This window comes from Epinephelus fuscoguttatus, linkage group LG21 (assembly GCF_011397635.1).
Source record: "Epinephelus fuscoguttatus linkage group LG21, E.fuscoguttatus.final_Chr_v1".
In the NCBI taxonomy this organism is placed as follows: Eukaryota; Metazoa; Chordata; class Actinopteri; order Perciformes; family Serranidae; genus Epinephelus; species Epinephelus fuscoguttatus.
In genome coordinates this window covers 34,244,001-34,267,217 of record NC_064772.1, presented here as the reverse complement: position 1 = coordinate 34,267,217, position 23,217 = coordinate 34,244,001, and the positions used below count along the sequence as shown (strand labels likewise).

The window sequence follows — 23,217 nt, the reverse complement described above, 5'->3', positions numbered from 1 at the left end:
GCAGAAAGGTTGAAAGAAAGGGGCAGAGAAGAGGGAGGAGGGAGACATGGAGAAAGAAAAAAATATAGACAGGAGAAGTTTGGGAGGGGCAGGAGGTGGCGTTGTGGGGGGGGGGGTTGAGATGAGGAGGGCAGAGGGATAGTAGAATTAGATGCCTGCAAGATAAGAAGTCAAGAGACGACGGTGTGATCAGGCGCTTTGGACGGCAGACAACATGATGAATACAGCACACACACAGATACAGGTTCACACAAAGACAATTTATCTCAGCCCCACACGGTGTTCATACTTTGACTGCACGGTGTGCTATTTTTCAGATGTTACCCAGCAACAGGATATCGCTGGCATTACTGGCTTTTCCCATGCATCTCCTCCGCAAATCCGGATGTGTCTGGCACACACACAAACTTACTTGTCTCTGGGATGCGTGAGTCCAGAGCCTGGGGCTCCCGGAGGCCCTCACTATCACAGGGAGCCCCCTCCTTCAGCCCATTCTCCTGGGCAGCAGGGCTCCCTGCCTGCCCTGGCTCGGAGCCTGGGGCCGGGGCCTCGGTGCCACTCAGGGGAGTCCCATTCCCCTCTGTTGTCTCCTGGGCCCCCTCAGCCTAGAAAAACATAGCAGGGCGTGTCAATCGGTGGGGATGGGGATGAAACAAGCTGGCTCCAAATCTCATATCGCTACAGTCTGTATGTAGTTACACACAAATGATTCAGGTAGACAGTCTGTGTTTGCAAAACTCTCACGGAGCAGATGTTTTAGACATAAAAAGATTTGGAGCCAGACTCAGGTGGAGAGTGATGGAACTACAAAAAAAATCATAACTGAACACTCAAATGAGAGCAGTGATAGAAAGAAAATGGTAAATTCAAGCACATCAGATACAAAAAAGCAGATGCAAAGTGTAAAATGTGTAGAAATTATACTTTTCCTGAAGCACAAACCCTTGTGTGTGATGTCATATCTGAATAAATGCTTTAATTCTATTATCCTACCTCGGAGGAAGTGAATGCAAAAAGACCTCAGGAGTTGTTACTTGTCATAGAAACACAAATGTCTTATTATATCAAATCAAAACCGAGGAGAAACCTGGATGGGTTTATAAAAACAAGACGTTACGGCTGTGGAGACGGAAGCACCCTCAATACATCACTTGGACTCACTTTATGAAATCATGCTTCATTCAGCAGACTCATCAGGCAGGCTTAAAGGACGAGGCTGGCAGGATTATATATATTCACTGATTTCTTAATTTCAACAAATCCCATCCAGTCCGTCTTTTCTATGGATCTCAGTCTCTGTCTGTGGCATTAGCTCCTACTGAGAACCAGTGGGTTTCGTCTGTACAACAAGGGGTCATTACTGGCTTCATTTTTTTGAAAGATTATTTATTGGTCTTTCTGCCTGTATTGGATATTGGAGAGGGCTGCAGAACGTTGCCTTTGTATATGTGACGGCTGCTCTACCCACTGAGCCTCTGGATGCTCCACTAGTTTCATTTTAAAAAGGCAACGGTCACTCAAACGGGAGGAAAATGTGTATGTGTTGGGGACTATTTTCAGCAGCAGATTCATCCACATTTGAGCATTTAGGGCAGCAGGAAGATGTAAGTGAGACTGTGTCTAAATAAACTACAGTGTGCGTGTGTTAATAGGGGGAACACGTCTTGTCAATATACCAAATCAGCGTGACGTCACACTATAACAACAACAATCCAGGTGGAGAACTAGCAATTCATTTCAACTGCAGAGATGTGTGAAATCAGCAAAAGTTTCATTTTCAGCCGTAACTGTAACGTTTAAATACGTAAATAGTTAAACACTGTGGTCTGAACTATCTGACATTTCTGTTGTGCTTATTTTATGTACTACTACTATTGCTGTGGACGGGGGCGCAGCAAAATATTTTTTAGCCACCTAAAGAAAAATCATCATGAATTTACGTGTCACTACCGTAAAACTTCAATTAGCAGCCCAGGCTATTATTTGCTTAAATCACTGAACTCAACAGGCTCATATTAGGGACAGATCTTTCTTTTACATAAAACTGTCGCTCGGCAAAAATTGAGATAGGCCTTTATTTGTCAAGAAGGTACAGGTAATGTAGCATACACTTGAACCGATATTAAAAACTAACCAATCGAGGCAGCGCTTGCTCAGTGTAATTTTATGTTGTGGGGGAAGGTACCGGCGTGCTCAATGGATGTACGATCGGATTGGGGAATTTGGAGGCCAGGCCTTGAGCTCTTTGTTCCATTCCTGGAGTCATTCCTGAGCAGTTTTTGTGGTGGGGCTACTGCCATCAGGGAGTGTCGTCGCCATGAGGGGGTGTATTGGTCTGTAATGGTGTTTGGGTGGGTGGTGCGTGTCAAGTGGCATCTACATGAATTCCAGGACTCAAGGTTCCTCAGAAGAACACTGCACTGTAACAAGATGATCAATGTTATTCACTTCACCAGTCAGTGTTTTAATGTTTTGGCTGATCGGTGTAAACGGACCATCAGCTGGAGACTCATGACAGTGACACACGATGAGACAGCGAGCGGGTCACTGGGTTTCTGTAAGCCTGCACAGTTCTGCAGTAAGACATGAGATACTGTACACATGGTGTCTTTCCAACAAAAACCAATGAAAGTCGGAGCATGTTTCAAAGCCCTTAAAAATAGACTTCAGGTATCAAACAGCAAAAGGCTCTCGCAGACAGGCTATTATTATGTGAAGGATATTTTTAGCCGTCCGTCTGATTATGCATCTCTGAGTGTGCAGATGATGACTGGGTGTGGAAACCAGGAAGTGAAGATGAGAATGTGAGTGAAGGATGGGATCATGCAGCGATCATGAAACACAGATGAGCTGGAGTAGGCTGAGGGGACAGGTGACATCACTTCATCTCTTCCTTTTATAAGTTTGCAGGCCCATGATCCCCCACAATAACCCGACCCGTACTTTGGTTACTTAAGTCCTTTTCTTAAGGTTTATATTTCTGTATTTTACAAATCCATGAGCATCATCCACTGTCTGTATCCCTATCTTCTCCCATGCTCTCTAAATGTGTTGGATGGAGCTGAGCTGAGTTTTGCCCTGCGGGGAGACGTCCAGTTTCACAACAGAAGGAAGAAAGGTCAGGAGAAAGGGAGCTGATTGCAGGTGCGGAGGGTTTGAGATGGTTCAGGTTGCTGCAGATGGTTTATGACAGGCTGTCATCATCGTCGTCAGTGAAGCCTCCCAGCAACATTTAGATTATGAACTCCGGTCATGCTCCAGAAGTCTTGCACAGACAATTGCTTAAATGGTAACTTCAAAACAAGTGTGAGAGCAGTGTTTCACTGCCCTCTCCGATCTAAGCTTTAAAGTCCGGCTCTAAAAACATACTTCGTCAAACTATCGGACTTTTGCTAAGAGTGTAACAAAATTATAAGAGGTTTGATTATTTTTCATTTCTGTATTTGTTTTTTTTTTCTCTGTGATCTTCCTACTGGTTCAAAGTGGGCGGGGCACAGATGAAAAAAAGGCAATGTCACAGACTTTGTTGCACCAATCAGTTCTCAGCAACATTTGAATCAGAACATAATGACAGTTGGTGGGTTTGATCACTGTCAACTGAGTTTTTGTGCATTAAACACTTCAATATCTAAAGATTAGTAACTTATTTAGTCATGAATGAATGTTATAGGGCAGTGGTTCCCAACTGGTCCAGCCACAGGGTCCAGATTTCTTCTTAGTCATTAACTCAAGGTCCACACAGTTTAATAAACTCAGCATCATACTTGCGTTTGGCCATGTCGTCGAGCTAGTTTGCTGTCGCTGTCGAGTAGCTGTCCGTTAGTCACTCACTCTACAGCAGATCACGGCACTCCAAAATGAAATCTTCGTGCCGAAAATTCACTGTACTTCACCATAAAGTTTTTTACACACTTGACACGTTCCCGAGTCACTTGTCGTCCATTCAGAATGGACCTGTGACCCACTTTTGGAGCACGACCCACCAGCTGAGAACCACTGCTATAGAGAGACACCAAGGCCTGATTCATGGTAAGGCGCTCGACAATTTTAATGAGTGTCAGTTCACAGAAATTAAAGAGCTGCGCAATGATTTGTAATTTATGCTCCAGTGAAAGGTTTCAGTCGTCTCCATGGCAACCACACACTATCCTTCAGCTGGTTTGTTTAGTTACATCTGAGAAGACAAAGGGAGCGCAAGAAAAAGAGGTGCTCAGTGCATCTGCTGAACCAAAGAAGGGAGCGACAGGGTGATTATGTTTTGGTCCAACAAATGTGGCACATGGAAGAGACCTGACCCCATGTTGCTCACGCCAGCACATGTGAAACTCCAGTAGCCTGTCAATCCCCGTTCAGACCAAAGATTCACGACAGGACGAAACTGTTTAAGAACGTTACAGAGAAAGGCAACTTCCTACCAGTCATTTAGAACTGAAGAAGCTTCTTGGATGAGAGGCGAAACGTCTTCAAGAAACGCAAGCAAGTCCAGTTGCCTACGATATAGCACTTACGGTTACAGAGAAAAGTTGCAGTGGTGTGACCTGGCCGTCTAAAGCTCGTTTTGTTTCAGATTTTCACCGTTTCATCACCACTACAAATGCATCTGTAGCCAGTATCTCACTGTCACTATCGTCATTCATATTTTAAGAAGCTAGAAATTATATTCAGCCACAAACTAAGTCTGAAAAGCTGCAAATCAGAACCAAAGTACGAAGAGTTGTTGCATAGAGATGATACACCATCTAGTTGCATTGGTGTGACCCTGCAGATTTTTAGAACGATGCAGAACAGCGCACTGCTGTTTGTTTCAACAAATCTCGTTGCAAATCTTTGGTCTGAACTGGGCATCACAGAGGCCGCCGTGTCTACCCAATCACACTGTACGACAATATGATGGTGTCCGTGACATCAAAAAGTTTTCAGGGCGCGTGACGTGAAAGGAAAATGAAAGGAGCACTTCTTTCTGTCAGCAGTGCATCATGTCTGTCGACCAACAATCATCATAAGTGTCAAGCTGTCAACCATAAATCAGACTTAAGGCTGTTAGTGGCTTTTTAAAGAGCAGAGCAATTACTGTACTGAAGAGGGTTTGAAAAATGTTTCAGTTTAAGGATCCAGGGGTGAAATTTGGACTCTGATGACGCTCAAAAATCGACTGCTCTCATCTGAACACATTGGATCAATTGCATTTAATAATGAAGGTGAGTCATGTGATACACACTTTGTTGCCATCACAACTAACTCAAGTAGGTGGCACTACAAGTAAACTGTAATTATCATTGGACACTACTCTCCAATACTTGTAATCTGAAATGACTTTTTGACATAAGTACCTAAATTGTCATTTGCTACTGTACTGTGAGACCTGACTCATCTTCACTGTGATTGGCTGGCTCATAAAAACACTTTCAAAGAAGTTAAACAGATATCAGTTGCAGACAGCGCACTGATCTGCAGCAATTTCCCATGAACAGGAATGTAAAAACAACAGTTTATAGTCTACAGACAGAGTAACGTTATGCACACAGACTGAAGGATGTCATCATGCGTGATAACCTCACCTTAACGTTTCCTCCACCAGGTGAATGGCTCACATTGTCCATGGAGCTCACTTTGGACTGAGCCTTTTCCCTGAAGCTCACTTTGTGGGACTCGATCTTCACGTCCCCACCGCCTGCAGCACACATGGATAATCAGTCTGATGATCGTATATATTTGTAGACATAAGCTGAAGCAAAAAAAAAGTTAATGAGCAAAATTTACGTCCACTAAAAGTTCTTGTTTTTGCCACCGACAGGCTCAGATTGTTATTTCAAATGTGTGACAACATTATGGAAAGGATCCTTACAGAAACAACCCCGAAATAGCCATCCCCAAACCTACCAGATGCTATTTAAATTAACAGTAATAGTGTGTATAGAGGCATCATATTTTCACATCTTACTGGGTGAATTAAGAGTTTATTTCAACCAAAGCAGAGTAAGGGATTGTTGAAACAGTGGAAAACAAACCAAGAAGGCTTTAATGAGTTTTATTTTGCTTTGGTCTACTTTAAATGAGGTGTGTTTTACGCTGACGAAGTGGCGTCTGGTGGGTCTGCAGATAGCAATTTTGGGGCTGTTTCTGCTTAAACAAAAAGGATCTTACTCTTTAACAATAAGGTTTATATCTGTGGGGACCCTTTCCACAAGTTATCAGACACTTAGAATAATAATCTGAGTGTGTCGGTGGCAAAAACAAGCTGCAGTGCTCTCGCTCAATAATGGACCAATTTCAGAAATCATTGTTGTCAGTCATTGAACAAAAACTTGAACATTCTAACCTTTATGAAGGCCTGTTTTAGACTGCATTAATTTTCTCTAAGGCTGCTTTCAGACCTAGAGTCGTCTCCTTTGGTGTGAATCAGGGACTCATGTTGTCCCAAAGTTGTATAATTGCCTAGAGTTGGTTCGTGTTCTCATGGCAGCATTTACAAGAGGACCAGATCAAATGCCTTGTGTGAGAAAGCTGCTCTTGATTGGTCAGAATTTCCATGTGGGAAAAATCCAGGAAGTAAAGCAAACGTTGAAGAAGAGTACACTTGCAAGATAAATGTGACACTTTCTAATGTCACAATGGAGGGACAACTACGCAGGTTGATTTTAGCGCTGCTCATCGTGGACTATATTGCTGTCATTGTTCATTTTAGTCAAAGCATACAGTTTGAAAACGAGGCAAACGCGGCTCCAACTAGAAAACAATGTTTTGATGCATTGGATGTGCTGAATGTGCATATTAAGGCAGTACAGGAGGAGGTGCACATTAATAATCCTCCAGGACTGTAACATGCTCATGTTTAACCCAAACAATGTGTCATGTGACTGCAGTTGCTTCACATCCAGGTCGGAACACCTTCTCACCACAAACCAACCGCACCAGAGTTCCTTTGGAACCGGACTGAGACCACCTCTTCAAGAAGGTCTCAGTCTGGTTGTTTTGGTGCACACCTGAGTGTGATTGCTGTGTTCACATCTGCCCAAACGAACCACACTGAGGGGGCAAACAAACTTGAGTATGACTGAACCGAACCAAACAGGGCAGGTGTGAAAGCACCCTAAATGCACCTATAAACTGCCACCTCAGTGTACAAAGATAGGACCATCCGACAGCTTTTGAGCACCATGCATTTAATAATACGACATATCAAACACAGCAGGGTCAAAACTACATTTCCCAGCTCACCAGGCTTGTGCTTGATGTTGTCCTTGGAGCCGCACTTTGATGTCACCTTACTCACGTCCACCTTCTTGTTGAGTATCTGCACCTGTCAAAAACCACACAACCGTTTTTATCACGAATGGTTAAAACACCGTACAGGGACACAGGTTAACTGATGGTTTCATTTTTAAGGGCTGTTTCTTCTTCCGCTGCACTAAACGCCCTGTTAACACTTTGAATTACCACCATCAAGATCAGCAGTGCTCTCCAAAAGGCTGAGCTGCAGAGCACAAACTGTGAACTCCATGTTGTGACAATGATACAAAAACAAGAAGACGTGGTTGATTCCAGCCTGTAGTCATCAATCATTTTAGACGTGTGCTGTAAAGATGGCAGGAACACTCTGGTACAGTAAAAACACCAGGCACCAAAAGCAGAAGCTCAGGACAGGACATCGTTTCAGGAAACCCAAAGTGCACCTTTATGGTGATACTCTCCTCACAGAATCAGACAATCTTAGCACAGACAGAGCCAATCAGAGGGCGGTGGTGGTTGTTTGCTTGACTTTATTGTTTGTTTAGTAAGTTAGTGACAGGGCAGGACAACACAGGAAGAAATTAACGAAGCAGGGGACTGTGAAGCGGGTTCTGGGGAAGGGCTGGTACATCAGGCTTGCTAGCATGCTGTCCAATAACTCCCTCAGCTCAGGGAGAGCAGCACTGTAGCTTGACGTGAGGAGCTGCTTTGACTTTTTTAAAGGCTGAGACCTTTCACATACCGTACAGCTTACTCATGCTGGCACTGACAAGGACTGAGGACTAATTTGATTAATTAAGATTTATTTTTTTTTTTTTTTTTTGAGGAGAAAACGAGATGAAAAGATAACAGTTCATCTTTCCTCTGTTGTTTCTTTGAGCCGTTTCATCGAGTCAAATTTATTTGACTTGTCGGCCAGGCAGTACTTACATTCCCTCCACCAGGAACATGCTTCATATTGTCCTTGGAACCCAAGCGTGAGGAGACGTGGCTGAAGTCCAGCTTTTTGGAGACTATCTGAACCTATATGGACACAGCATAGCAGCAAGAGGGAAGAGGAGAGCAAGGGAGGGGAGGGGAGGGGAGGGGATGACACCAGAGGAGGTGAAAGGAGAAGTAAGAAGAGAGGAGACAGAAAGAAAAGATAACAGAAGAGGATAAAAAAAGGAAAGAGAAGGGGAGAAGAAGTCACCATTACAGGCAGGGTTAGAAAGGAGAGGACAGGAGGGTGGAGCGAGGTTCACTTGGGCAAAATCCAACATATTTTAACTATCTTGGGTGCGTTTGATATCTACTGCTGGGCGGTTAGGCAGTTTGAAATGTAAAGTCTTCCATGTGTTGTCATTTAGTGACGGTGACAAAAATCTAACAGGACTGGAAGGTATTCAAATGCTGTTTCACCCATGTTCGGAGAAAAGGAAAGCAGAAGCTACTGAGTGCCACACAGAAACTGGTTTTAGGGCACACACATGCAACACAACATATAAACATCTGTCCCTGTCGATGAGAATCAATGGGACCCCCACAGGATGTTACTAACACACAAGGGTACAGGTTGAGGGGATGCAAATGAAACGGGAAATTTCGATCGTCAAACACTTAATTTCCTGCATTCTGGTGACCTTTATGCATCAATTTGTGGAGGAAATGTCTTTAATTTCGTCCAAATAAAAGTCCCCTCTGACATTCATGTTTTCATTGGTTGGGGGTGGGGGTGTCCCCTGCGTCCCCGCCCCCGAAATCTACAAATATGTTAACACAGATTGACAAGTGACAAAAGCAACATTCATACTGTCGTTCACTGACAGGTTACAAACCAACAGAAAACATTTTGATCCGAGTTAATTGTCAGAACTGTGATAAAGCTCTCTGCATGTTTGTCCTTCTAAATAAGAAGCACACACCCTCCACACAGTCACAGAATGGTCGGCTGTGACCGACCAGCAGGAGTCACTAGTGCAGCAACAAGGATGTGATACCTCACCAGCTTTCTGCTGATGAACACTGCCAGTTGTGTGTAGTTGGGAAGTATCACTGTGAGAGGCCCAGGGCTTTTATCCCAACATTAAACTGTTACATGGAGTCTACAGACTACAGCATTGTGTTGTAGATTAGTGTGAATGTTAACTGATTTTCATTTAAGTGACACATGACTGCTATGTGTTTACGAGTGATGGCCAAATGAAGCCTCATGAAGCATTTTCTTTATTTTCTGAGCCCACTAGATGGCGCTTTTTGTTCAAGAAAAGGTTGAAAGATTCACTGAAAGAAAGTGGTGATTGTGTCCATCTTCATATACAATCTATGGTTTTATCCAGTGGCAACAAACAACACTTAAAAGCATGCTGCGATGTTTCCAATGTTTGTTCCTCCTAAAAATCAACTTTCTTGATTGAGTTGGATTAACCATTACACGATGCAGACTGATTTTGAAAGTGCACACTGCATTACCATACAGGTGTAACATAACTTTATATGTCTTAAAGGGAAATTTCGGTTTATTTCAACCTGTCTCCTATTGTTCTAAATTTGTTTCAAGTGACTAGTGACATAGAAATAATAGTTAGCATGTTAGCCATTAGCCTAGATACAGCCGGGGCGCATAGTAGCGTCAGACCTGTTAAAACGTAAGTGAACGGGCAACCTTCAAGTGCAAAGTTAGTCCACTAAACAAGCTTTTTTTTCCACAAAGACCGCCTCATATCGTTAGGATAAATGTCAAAGAACATATAGAAAACGACATGTAAACGTGTTGTCTTACCTTACCGGTGTGCTGCCATGTTTGTTTACCATCTAGCTCTGCTTTCCAAAGCGCGGCCGAAATATATCTGGTGAGCTCTAGATAAAGCCCAGCTGGATACTACTCCAGGTGGAGGTGTCTCGTCCTCGGTCACATCCAGACCTTGAAAATAAAGCTGCAACCGGTCCCATTCCTTGCAACAGAGGCATTCCTCTTCTGTGGGCACTGGGGCACAGCATTCACAGGTACACCACCGATCTCCAGAGCTACGCAGCCTTGCAGCAGCCATTCCTCCTCTCTCGTCCTCTACCTGTTGCACCTCTCTCTCTCCTCCTCCGTTCTTCAATTTCACGAAGCTCTTCGTCAGTGTATTCTGGCTCAAATAAATAAGGGTGGCCATCAAACTCTGCAAAATCAAATTCCTCCTCCACAAAGTCGAAGTCTGGCAAAAAGTCAGCCATTATTCTATAAATCTTTCATAAAATAAATGAATGAACTTTTCAGGCTACTGTCCGGTTCTGCCTTCCAGCTGTTGCTGCTTGTTCTCGTGAGATTTCGGCTGCGCTTTGGAAAGCAGAGCTAGATGGTAAACAAACATGGCAGCACACCAGTAAGGTAAGACAACACGTTTACATGTCGTTTTCTATATGTTCTCTGACATTTATCCTAACGATATGAGGCGGTCTTTGTGGAAAAAAAGCTTGTTTAGTGGACTAACTTTGCACTTGAAGGTTGCCCGTTCACTTACATTTTAACAGGTCTGACACTACTATGCGCCCCGGCTGTATCTAGGCTAACGGCTAACATGCTAACTATTATTTTTATGTCACAAGTCACTTGAAACAAATTTAGGACGATAGGAGACAGGTTGAAATAAACTGAAATTTCCCTTTAAATCACTGATTTTGCAGGGTTGTTAGTGCAGCATGTACATCTGTTGAAAAGTATATGGCTGGTCTCAGGGTAAGAACACCTTTAGAGTTTAAAGTTTTACATTTTAACAGACTTAACGCCCTCTGTTTGCTGAGCGTCACCCTGGAAGTAGCAGAAAAGCTGCAGTTTGCCTCAAATGAAACCATCTTGCATTTTAAGATTAATGGAGCCAATGTTCTATCCTAAATAACCACTGCTGAGAAGTGAAACCAGGCTAGAGTGTAGGGTGGTGATTACATTACACAGGAACACTGAGTCAGCTTTCTTTGATTTCTAACATCATTTTTCATAACTCAGTGTAATTCCAACAGTCAGGAGTGAATCCCAAGAGAAATTACAACCTTGGTTTAGGTTAATTACCATCTTAAAAACAACCTAACTTGCAAAATATGAAGCAAGAAATCATCAATCATTTATCACTCACTATGACTGTTTAAATTCTTCAGAGGCACGTCTGTATTTCGTCTGAATATATGTTGAGAATGGACGTGTTGACTATGATAGAGTGACTGAATGGGTTTGAAAATGTGACAGAATAAGATGCTGTGAGTGCTTTTATTACTCAAAAGACTCTAGTAATGTTTTTGGCTTTGTGTTCCTCAGAAGTGCAATTCATTAAAAGCAAAAATTATGAGCTGAAAAAAAAAAGCAAAAATAAACAGTAAAACATGTCAGAACAGAAAAGACAGAGAGAAGAAGAGGAGAGGAGGGAGGTAGACTATGTGGTGATGGTGGGGAAGATGGCGGGGGGACTCACTTTGCCCTGGCTTGTGTCTTTGGAGGCCACGCCCCTGCTCTGAGAGGCAGATGACACCTGGGAAGACAAGCCGACCCCGGGTCAACAACAACACTTTATAACAACACACGGGAAGAGGAGGCGTGCAGGAGGAGGTGCAATGATATGTGTGAGGGTGGAGGATGAAAGGTAGAAACAGAAAGCTTGGAGAATGTGTAAAAATATAGGAAATTACACATGCAAAGGATTGAGTAAGAGATCTAAGCCAAGCCAATGAACAGACCCAAAGACAACGAGAGAAGACGGAGAAACGTGTGGACTGTGTTTTACTGGAGCTGGTGAGGTGAAGGATCAGACAATGTTGTGCTGAAATGTTGATCGTTGGTTATATTTGTACTAGAGCTCAGAAGAAGTTTGAAGAGTAAGTGGGGAGCCACATTTCCTGTTAGTTGAGGGGCGGCCAGTGTCCGAACATACATGCTGTCAAAAGCCCAACACCCGTCTGGAGGTATGAAAGCTGCAGACGAAGCACCTACCTTCCCTCCTCCGGGTTGGTGCTTCATGTTGTCCGTAGAGCCGATCTTAGAGCGGACGTTGCGGATGTCGGGGGCCGGTGCTGTGTTGGGGCGAGCGGTGGTCCTAGAGGTGGCAGTGGTGGTGGTGTTGGTGGTTGAGGAAGTGGCCCGGGAGGTGCGGGGCACCATGGGCTTCTTCTCTGGTGCTGTGCCAGTGGTGGAGGAGGGCGTGGCCAGTTTGACTGCCGTGGTTCGAGTGCGTGACGCAGCAGTGGTGGAAGCGGTGCTGCGGGTGGCGGTGGTCTTGGGCTTGGTGGAGTCGGCTGGGAAAGAGAGACAGAGAGAGGAAGTTATTGAGAGCTTGACACTGTTTCATTTTTCATTGCCGTCATGTTTCAACAGTTGCCCAGAATGGACAACTTAAATACCCGCCAGATAGTGAAACTGCTTTATTTTGTTATTTTACCAGTTCAAATCACTGGATCCATTTGTTCTGGAGAGAAAGTGACCTCTGTGGATAATTCGGCTCCTGGTAAAAACCTCCTGAACGATGAACCCTGAAGTAGTGATGGCCAAATGAAGCCTCATGAATCATTTTCCTTATTTTCTGAGCCCCCTAGATGGCGATCATGTTTTGAAGAGAGAGGCGCAAAGAATGGCAATTCAGTGTGCTTTCAACCTTTTGTTGAACAAAAAGCGCCATCTAGTGGGCTCATAAAATAAAGAAAATGCTTCATGAGGCTTCATTTGGCCATCACTACCCTGAAGGAAATTTAACCAGGCAAAGTTTCAACTGGTTGGCATCAAAACCCACTAAATCTTACTCACTTCACCTTTAAAGGCCCAGAAATACCAAACCGACATCAAAGAACTAGTGGTGACAAAGCCCGACTGTTGTGTCTCCTCATGTCACCTGTGTTTGGCCAAAACGTTGCACTTGAACGCGTTGCAAAGGTTACAGTTAACAGCCAACCAGCACAGACGGTCTGCACCTGAGAGAAGAAATAACGCCTCACACCAGCAGGTGGCAGTAGTCTGTATTCAATAATCAAAGAGGGATACCAGAAGACCAACAGGACGGATTCAAGACACTAGTTAGCCAGTTCGCACATTAACAATTACGTGAACAATTACGAGCTGTTAGTGCCGAAGCGATCAAGGGCTCAACTGTAAATAGACTTGCACTTGTACAGCGTTTTTCTAGTCTCCCGACCACTCAAAGTGCTTTCACACTTATCATTCGCCATCGAGAGTTGTTGAACTTAAACATGCCGACTGGAGGAGCCGGGTATCGAACTGCCTATCTTTCTAACTATTGGACAACCAGCTCTACCTCTTGAGCAAAACCTCAAAACAAAATGATCTTACCTGATATAACAAGTTTGTCTTAATCACACGCTCACTTGACTTGTTTGTTTCCTAACTTCTGTTTTTCTTCTCGTGCACTGAACTGAACTACCAATCAATGATTTCTATCACCAATGGGCTCTGCTGCTGATTCAACAAGCTGAAGCAGCCAAAAAGCCACCAAGAAGGCCTGACTAGTGCCAACGGTGCGGAATACAAAGCAAAAACTTGGGTGACAGAGGCTCACCGATAGCCGAGGCCTTAAGAAGACTGGGATAAAATGTTAATGATAATAACATTCTCTGCTACGTTTACAGCGTCAACATACAAATGACAAAGATTAAGACATCCAAAGACGATGTGCTTAGGACTGGATGTGATTTTGAAGTGAATTACGTATTCAGAAACTGTCTCTCTCACACACGTAGTAAACCCAAAGCCAAACCACAAAGGACATTTACAGTCAACCCTGACAGATAAGTGACGCGAGAGCCAGAGAGGAAAGGAAACACAAAAAGAAATGGGAGCAAAGCAGAGCGAGAAAGCAGGGAGACAAAACAGGCAGAGAGGGATCATCTTCTGTCATCCAACTACTGAATCACTTAGCATCAAACCTACACTAGTCTTTTAACCTTACTTGTGTATGTTTGTGTTAACGTGCAGCTGAACAGGTGTACCTAATAAAGTGGCTATGTTAGGGGTCATTCCTTTCTCAGCTTCTCACAGTCACATTCTGTTGAAACAATACCTTTCAAACAGTTTGTACGTTTATCTCCTTCTGGTTTCAGTGAATACATTCCAGCATCCTTTGGTTCAGCATGCTGAGCCATGCTGCACTTCAAATCTGTCAATTCATACACACTTTGCTCTGTGTCAGCTTTTTCTTCAGAGTGCTGCATGCTGAACCTTGTGTCATGCTGTCAATCCTCCCTGAGAGCCTTTGGTATATCTCCAGCTCCTGTTAAGACATGTTTAATTGAGGAAATCCTCCCGCTGTATCAGCAAGAGCTGCAAACTCCTGTCAACAGCGAGGGGACAGTAATCCACTGACTGCTGTGGTGAAGGTTTTTAACTCTCCGGGGCCTTTTAACAGTAAAGCCTCCCCCCGACTCGCTCTCCGTCTACCAGCCTGCCCAGCATTGTCATGCTTGGACAGTGTGTGTTGCGGTGTCACACTCCTGCTGACAGCTCTCCTGTTGCCAAAATGTAAACTAATCTGTCGACAGGAGGGGTAAAGCTGTTACTGTGTAGGAAGAGGGAGACGGGAGGCAAAACTGAGGAACGGATTACAGAAGAGGAGAGTGAAGAAGAAAGAGGACAGAAATATATGCAGAAAGCAAAAGCACAGAGGGAGGGAGAGCGCTGCAGTGTCAGGTCAGACAGTAGCTGGAAATAATGGCACCAGTTAGGATTATATTAAATACTAAATTCTGGCTACCAAGTAAAAGCTGCCTGTAAAACCTGAAATATGAGAATTAACGCCTTGTGGTTGAATGCCTCCGCCAAGCAGTCAAGTTGCACTTTACATCCGTGTCTGTTGAAACTCAAATGTATCCATGACAGTAGACAAAATGTGGATGTTGCTGTGAAGAAGCTACACACACAAGACAATGAATATAAAGGGGAACTTTGCTGATATTGAACCAGCTGTGTGTCATCGCAGTGTGTTTGGCTTCACCCTGTGCCGCTGCCAGCACCTGGACCACCACCTCCAGGGGAAGACAAACAACGTTCATCTGCGCACACTGCGATGACACACAGCTGGTTCAATATCACAAAGTCTCCCTGCTTCCCTTCACTGGTTCCTGAACAGCAGGGTCAGTCTTTGTTTCACTGTTACAATCATTAAAAAGCAAAAGCAGCATGTGTATACATTCAGTAGGCTATATCTTCAGTAGCTAGCTAGCTAACCCTAGTGATGGCCAAATGAAGCCTCATGAAGCATTTTCTTTATTTTCTGAGCCCACTAGATGGCGCTTTTTGATCAAGAAAAGGTTGAAAGCACACTGAATTGCCATTCTTTGAGCCTCTCTCTTCAAAACATGATCGCCATCTAATGGGCTCATAAAATAAAGAAAACACTTCATTAGGCTTCATTTGGCCATCACTAGCTAACCCTTTATTTTCCCGGTTTGATTTTGGTTTTGGAACAGAGAAGAAACGTATATCTGTTTCCAACCTCTCCAGGTAACGAGTATCATTAATACACGACGTGCCCCAGGCAAAACATTTAGCTCCAAATCCACAAAACCAGCCTGAAAATGAAGGAAATCTGAAACGATGGAGCACAGCTGTGTTGTTGTCGGACCCTGGTCTGAGCCAGCTTGATGCTACGTTATGATTGGCCTGTCTGCCTGCAGGGGTGGGTACCTGACAAAATGTCTCCCCATCTGTAAGTGAGTTATGATGTTGAATACCGCAGGGGTTTAATGTTGCCTGTGTGCTAGGTACCCTAACAGAGTGGGTGCCAAAAAATGGACAATACAGAACGGTTTCATGGGTACCATCCACGACTTTTCACAGTGGAAACAGGAGTGTACCGACCTGAACGGTACCGTACTTCTCAGTGGAAATGGGGCTTATGGGTTGTAGCTACTGTGGTACTGACCAATCACACATATTATTAAATCAAAAAATGCTCGCAGTGATTACAAAATGGATCAGATGCTGGTAGAACTGAGCTTCCACAGGAATGCTCATCCAACTTGTGGCGCATTTCATCAGGTGTATTGGTACATGTTTCGCTTCCAGTTTGATTTTCATGGGTTTTAATTGACTCTTAATATGTGCTTGAATGACAAACTAAAGGCAGAGCTTCTCCTGAGTGTCTCCTGCAGTGCTGTAATACCTGTGGAAGTCCTCAGAGTGCCGGGCTTCTTCTCCTCTCCTGGTTTGCTGTCTGTCTTCGAGGCTGGAACACAGATGGTGAGTGTGCGGTCATTAATAAGGGCTACATGTGTGAATAAAGTCATCAAAGACGTGTGTGTGTGTACGTGAATGTCTGTGTGTGAGCATGTCGGTTGTACCCAGAGGCCTCCTGGCTGCAGTGGTAGCAGCGGTGCGGGTAGACGCCGTCGTGCGCACTGATGTAGCAGCTTTACTGGCTGCTGTGGTAGCAGTTCCATTTTTGGTGGCAGCAGTGGAGCCTGTTGAGGTGGCGGTGCTGGCCTTTGGCACAAGGGGGCGCTTCTCTATAGTTGTCTGAAGGGAGAGGAGAGAAAAATAAAAACAGCAGAGATGTCAGGTGAGGAGAGAAAAGAACGACTGATGAATGAAGGCAAAACTCATCAGCAGCAGAACATGCTACAAATCAATGGAAAACCATCATCAACAAATCGAAAGCTGTCAGCACCAACGTGGGTCATAATTCATCTTCCATATGTCTGATGGCTGCTGTCACCAGCTCAGGCAAAGATTTTTACCCCGATGCGTGTAAACATGCACACTGAGTCCAAGGCGCTCTTTGCTGATTGCACATTTCATCCAGCAGCACATTTCCCCCTCATAACCCCTGCGATGATTCCACGCTCCACATACAGCTGAGCCATCCTGCAACAAGCTGGCCACACTGAACTGAGTCACCCCACACCCCTGGGCGCTGAGAGGCTAAATAAAGGCTCTTAATTTATCGGTTGTAGTGTTGCGCTGGTTGTAGTTAAGGAGGCCACTGAGCGAGGTTGACAAAAGGCTTAAGAGTCCTCTGAGAGCATGAATCAGTGACATAAAGTAATCAATGACTCCGCAGAACGAAAATGTGCAGTTTGAGAGATTTGTGTTTTATATTACCTGAAAAAGTCGACCCCCACAACTCCAGTCTCTGATAAAATTATTCTTTTTTCCTTTTAAAGTTGACTTTATTTTGGCAGTTTCACCTTTACTGGAGACTTTGAAGTGTAAATACAAACAGGAAACATGGGGTGAGATGGAGGAGAGTGACATGTAACAAAGCCCAGAGCAGGAACTGAACCAGTCACGCCGTAGTTCAGTCCATAGGGACTTGGCTTGGGATCTGGAGGGCCAGTGGCTCAAGCCCCCGTACGGACCAAGTATAGAGCGTAGACTGGGTGCTCGTGAGGTGCCAGTTCACCTCCTGGGCACTGCCAAGGTGCCTTTGAACAAGACGCTGAACCAGCTAGCTCTGACATCGCTCTATTTAATGCACATAAAGGTCCTGTTTGTGCATGTATGTGTATTTCGGGCCTGTGTGAAAAAATTGAACTTCCCTTCTGGGATTAATTAAGTATATCTTCTTCTACCAACATATCTGTGTCACTTTCTAACGACACATTATATAAAGGGTCGGTAAGTTATAATTAATAGCTTTATTCATGGTAAATAAATACTTAACTAATGCTGACAAAACCACAAGGGTAGAAGCTGCTCTGGAGCTTTCAGTTCTACCACATGATCTTCCTCAGTAGATGAATTTTGCCATTAATTGTCAATGGAAAGATTTCCATAATTCTGGTGCACTTTAAGGACGTCTCATCCACTCTAACCATGAGGTCAGTTTGATAGCTGAACTGGAACTTTCCACTCTAGATTTTAAATTTGAACTTTTAAGCATTAACATTGACGCAACGTCCTCTTATCTATTTTTTAACCTGGACCCTATGTTTTTTGTGTCTAGTCATGACAACAGTTTTTGAAATTGGTCCAGTATGGAACAAGACTGCTGCAGCCAGGCTGTACTGTAACCACTCAGAGCATGTTCACACCAGTTTGCCATTTAGTAGTGCTGCACTATATACCCTATACAGTGGACTCAAACTGTCCCACAATGCACCGTCACTAAGTAGGGTACAACCGATGGTCACGAACCAAGCAATATGTTCCCTCATGCATTACCCAGAAGGAACGGATGGACACTGAGATGGACGAGGCGAGAAAGAGAGCAGCTTGATTACAACATGTTTAACTTACATTGTGGAATGTGTTGAAGTTTGTTTATAATAAACTGTCAATTAAATGTGAAGTCATCGGTTCACAAAGAGATAAAAATTAAATCGGCAACTGATCTTCTCAAGTGCGTCTGTTACTGTACACAGTAGGGCTAATAACGCTTGCAATTGAAACGGCCACAAAGTACCTTGTAATGTTATTTCTTAATTTGGGGAAAATACGCTCAGTATAATTTTATGTTTTTATCACAAATATGCATGGCAGTATTTAAGGCTGCTTCATCTGCTGACGCTGATTTAACATGTTTTAATTGTGTGACGGCAATGACGTCCTTAAAGGGATAGTGCACCCACAAATGAAAATTCAGCCATTATCTACTCACCCATATGCCGAGGGAGGCTCAGGTGAAGTTTTTGGAAAAACGTTTTTCCAAACAACTTCTTATGTCGGGGCTTCAGGACACTTGGATCACTACGGACGAGCAGTATGGAGATATTTTGTGGTTTCAATTATGTGTTTTTGGACGTCTGTATCTGGGGCGCTGTCAGCCTCCATTAGGTGGAGTTGTGTTGCTACCTCCTCTCCCCTTGGATCTCCGCAAGTGTTGTGAGGACTCTAAAACTTCACCTGAGCCTCCCTCGGCATATGGGTGAGTAGATAATGGCTGAATTTTCATTTTTGGGTGCACTATCCCTTTAACACCGCCCAGAAAATGACCTGAGTAGTGTTTGAAAGTGTTTTTTCATGTTGCAGATGAGCTCACTATACAGTCCTCTACAAAGAACTCCTTATATAGTGAGTAGAGAGAAGTGGATTAGTGAATGATTTCGGACACAGCCAAAGTGTTTGTTTTTGCCACCAACAGGCTCGGATTGTTTTTCCAAGTGTCTGACAACATTATGTAAAAGGCTCTCTAAAGAGACAAACCTTTTTGTTTCGAGAAACAGCCCTGAAATCACAATCCCCAAAACACCAGACTTCATTCAAATAAACAGTAATTACAGCCTGTATAGAGGCAGCATGTCTTCACATCTAACTGGGTGAATTAAGAGTTTATTTTAACCAAACAAGAGTTGGTGATTGTTGGCACAGTGGAAAGACAAACCAAGGTGTTCTTTGTATGTTTTATTTAGTTTCAGTTGACTCTGAATGAAGTGTGTTTGCAATTATAAAATTACTGTTTTTTAAATGGAGTCTGGTGGGTTTGATGATGGCGACTTCGAGGCTGTTTCTGACTGAACAAAATGGATCTTTCTCTTTAACCAAAAGGTCTGTCTCTGTAAGGATCCTTTCCACAATGTTGTCAGACATTTATAATAATCTGTCAGTGGCAATAACAAACACTTTAGGTGGGCTTACATTGACGTACATGCCCCGAGTGGTTACACTGCAGCCTGTTTCACTGCTGCCAGCTGCAGCCCTGTTGCTCAGTGCTGGACCAGTTTCAAAAATTGTTGCTCCATTAGTCAGTTAGATGCAGAAACGTGTCGCTACCCTTTAAAACCAGGTGATAATAATAAAAATAATGCATTTCATTTATAGGCGCCTTTCAAAGCACTCAAGGACACCTTACATTACACAGTAAGAAAAACAAGCAGCAATTTATCCATAGATCATAAAATCAAACAATTCAATAATATAGAATAAAAGCTAATAAAACGACCAAACAAAAATTATAATTATAAAAGTGATATGACTGAAAGCTCCAGAGCAGCTGGTAAACAGACTTTATGACATGATTGTTTTGTCAACGACTGTTTCCGAGGTCAAGAATCAATCTTCAGTCACAACATTTACTGCTGATTTATAGAACAGTTAAAATCCATTAATATGAACAACATCTGGGTTGTGAAACTTCCTTGGCTGGTGTTATCCTCCCCACCATGACATGTTCTTCAGATCATCACTTAATAGATTATTGTCACACTTATAAACACTTATAGTTGCATACTTGAGGGCGTTGAGGGCCCTTCATTAATGCGGTCGTAACGTTTGTTGTTTCAAGTTTGTGTGTCGAGCAAAAGGTGAATAAAACACCAACAAAATGTTCCTTCAACACAAAATATATTATTAATAGCTTACTAGTCCATACCCATTAGTACAGCATACCATACCATGACTTAGTCATACCAAAAATTAGAAAAAACACCAACATTGGTCCACAGGGGGAGCCACAGCGATCGGTCGCATTTTAGCCATTTTGAAGCATTTTTCTGTTGTTATAGCGCCACCCAGTTGCCAATTAGAGTTACATTTCTCCAGTCACCTTGAGGCGTCCTGTTCTACATATCTACCAAGTTTAGTAAAAATCCATATGGCGGTTAGGCCTAGATAAGAAATGAGCTCTCTAGTGCCCCCATTTTGTTTGATGGGGTCAATAATGGAGGGGTCCCCTCAGATTATGTGTGGTCATATGCCTACAAAGTTGCGTGGTGATGGGTGAAACCCTTGAGATGTTATACACCTTTATGTGATGAGCCACGCCCTCCGCAATATTCATTGCCTTATAGAAGCTCAGTTTTAGGAAGTTTTCCAACTTTTGCCAAGAGGGAACTTTAGATATTGGTCCCTAGATTATGTTCACCCAGTTTCATGCAGATCGCTCAAACTTCCTAGGAAGAGATCCATTTGAAGTGTTTTTCAAAAAAATTCAAAATGGCGGAAAATCTATATAAGCGGAAGTTATGGGTTCTTGAGGTAAATGTGTTCCTCATGAGGAGAGGCATCTCTGTGCAAAGTTTCATGTCTCTACGACATACGGGGCATGAGATATGCCCATTCAAAGTTTGCCATTTCAATCGGTTGCTATAGCGCCCCCCTTTGGCCAATTGATGTAATATTGCTTCATTGGCATCCTCCCATGACCCTCTACCACTGTGCCAAATTTCACATGGATTGACCAAGTCAGTGAGGAGAAAAACGTGGAACACACACACAGAGTTTTTGTCATTATATAAACATTAGCTACAACTTATAAACCAGCTGTAAAAGATGTTCCTTTAGAAAGTGCTCCTATTTCTGAGGTGAGTACTGTCACCAAAACCAACTCCTGTTGAGTGTTCGCTCTTTAAAGAATATGTTTCCAAGGTTTGACGACATATACAGCTTGTACTGTCGACTTTAAAGCTGCACGCTCTCACCAAGATTCATCAGAGTGTTATAATGTACTGTGAGTCTGTGCATGCTAACAGGCACGAGACCAGATGGTCAGGAAGGTGGGAGTCCCAAATTAAAAAGAGAGAGACATTTAACAGTGTCTCGTTCAGATCAGAATGAATGTGGGTGAAATCCTCGTTGTGTGTAACTGAGTATTTCTGCAGCCTTTAACAGACGTCTGGCTGAAACTCACCTTGGGCCTGACATCCCGTGCAGTGGTGGTGGTGGAGGAGGATGTGGGGCGGCTGGTGGAAGTGGTGGCTGGCCGCTTCGGACCAGCGGCGGCTGATGATGGTGTCTTGGTTGTGGCTGTTTTTTTGTCTGAGAGGGTGGTGGTGGTGGAGGATGTGAGGCGCTTAGTAGGTGCTGTGACCGAACCACCTGCAGCTGCGGCAGTCGGCCGCGTTTTAGCAGCAGCGCTCGGTTTGGTCGCCCCGGCAGCAGGCTGCGACATGTACGGGAGTGATGGAGGGCAAAATAAGGAGGGGAGGCAAAGGAAAGAAAACAAATAAGGAAAATGGATGATAACGGCGGGGGAGGTTAAGCAGCACAAGCAGCATCATAATAAATCATATCATAAAAACAGTCAAATAAAAATCAGCATTGGGTCTGTTGTTCCTACGTCAATAGTTTATGACTTGAAGTAGCTCTGAACAAGGTGTTCATATATACAGAAGGCATAAAGGAAGCAGTAGCAGAAGCTTCAGCGTGATGCGTGATGAATGGCTCCTCCTGTCATTTAAACTCACCCTCAACATGTTACAGCTCACACAACTCTCCTCCAGTGTATCATGCCTTATTCCCCAAATGTTCTCAGCTACACTGCCTTCATTAACGTGGTATCTGAGATTGTTCCTCAACAGTCATGCGACACAGCAATAGATTTTGGATTAGTAGTACATATTTCGCTTAATGTTATAGACGTTTTAAACAACGGCCAAAACAGTGTCTATTCAAAACTTTTTTCAGTTTTTTCTGATTTTATAACTTTTCCAGGAATCTCAGACACCACCTTGACGAAGGCCAGACAGCAGAGAAAAGTTCGGGAAATAAAGAATGTTATATTGGAAAAAGAGATGTGCCAGGTGTCACACTGGTCTGTGCGTCATAGTGTGTCATGTATTAAAGGGATAGTGCACCCAAAAATGAAAATTCAGCCATTATCTACTCACCCATATGCAGAGGGAGGCTCAGGTGAAGTTTTAGAGTCTTCACAACACTTGCGGAGATCCAAGGGGAGAGGAGGTAGCAGCACAACTCCACCTAATGGAGGCTGATGGCACCCCAGATTCAAACGTCCAAAAACACATAATTGAAAGCACAAAATATCTCCATACTGCTCATCCGCAGGGATCCAAGTGTCCTGAAGCCCCGACATAAAAAGTTGTTTGGAAAAACATCATTTGAACTCTGTTTTTAGCCTCATTGTAGCCTGTAGCTCTGACTGTCTCTCTGTGCACCGCGCTCACATGTGCGTGCTTGTGTGTGGATCACTATGGACGAGCAGTATGGAGATATTTTGTGGTTTCAATTATGTGTTTTTGGACGTTTGAATCTGGGGCGCCGTCAGCCTCCATTAGGTGGAGTTGTGTTGCTACCTCCTCTCCCCTTGGATCTCTGCAAGTGATGTGAGGACTCTAAAACTTCACCTGAGCCTC

At 43.6% G+C, this 23,217-nt stretch overlaps 1 protein-coding gene across 11 annotated transcripts in view; it reads right to left on the bottom strand.

The window, feature by feature from the left end:
- Window positions 1-23,217, bottom strand: part of LOC125881951 (microtubule-associated protein 4) — a 171,974-nt gene that overhangs the window by 5,189 nt on the left and 143,568 nt on the right. For 4 of the 11 annotated variants that reach the window (XM_049565445.1, XM_049565439.1, XM_049565436.1 and 1 more), the window contains 10 exons: window positions 21,753-22,004; window positions 16,528-16,702; window positions 16,350-16,412; window positions 12,176-12,477; window positions 11,661-11,717; window positions 8,161-8,253; window positions 7,219-7,300; window positions 5,559-5,671; window positions 413-605; window positions 6-155 (listed from right to left, as the gene is read on the bottom strand). In XM_049565445.1, the coding sequence (XP_049421402.1) occupies window positions 148-155; window positions 413-605; window positions 5,559-5,671; window positions 7,219-7,300; window positions 8,161-8,253; window positions 11,661-11,717; window positions 12,176-12,477; window positions 16,350-16,412; window positions 16,528-16,702; window positions 21,753-22,004 (1,338 nt within the window). In that variant the 3' untranslated portion in view covers window positions 6-147. Of the gene's footprint in view, window position 1; window positions 156-412; window positions 606-5,558; window positions 5,672-7,218; window positions 7,301-8,160; window positions 8,254-11,660; window positions 11,718-12,175; window positions 12,478-16,349; window positions 16,413-16,527; window positions 16,703-21,752; window positions 22,005-23,217 lie in introns of those variants that run through there. The other 7 variants (XM_049565443.1, XM_049565444.1, XM_049565435.1 and 4 more) reach the window with 7 other exon arrangements.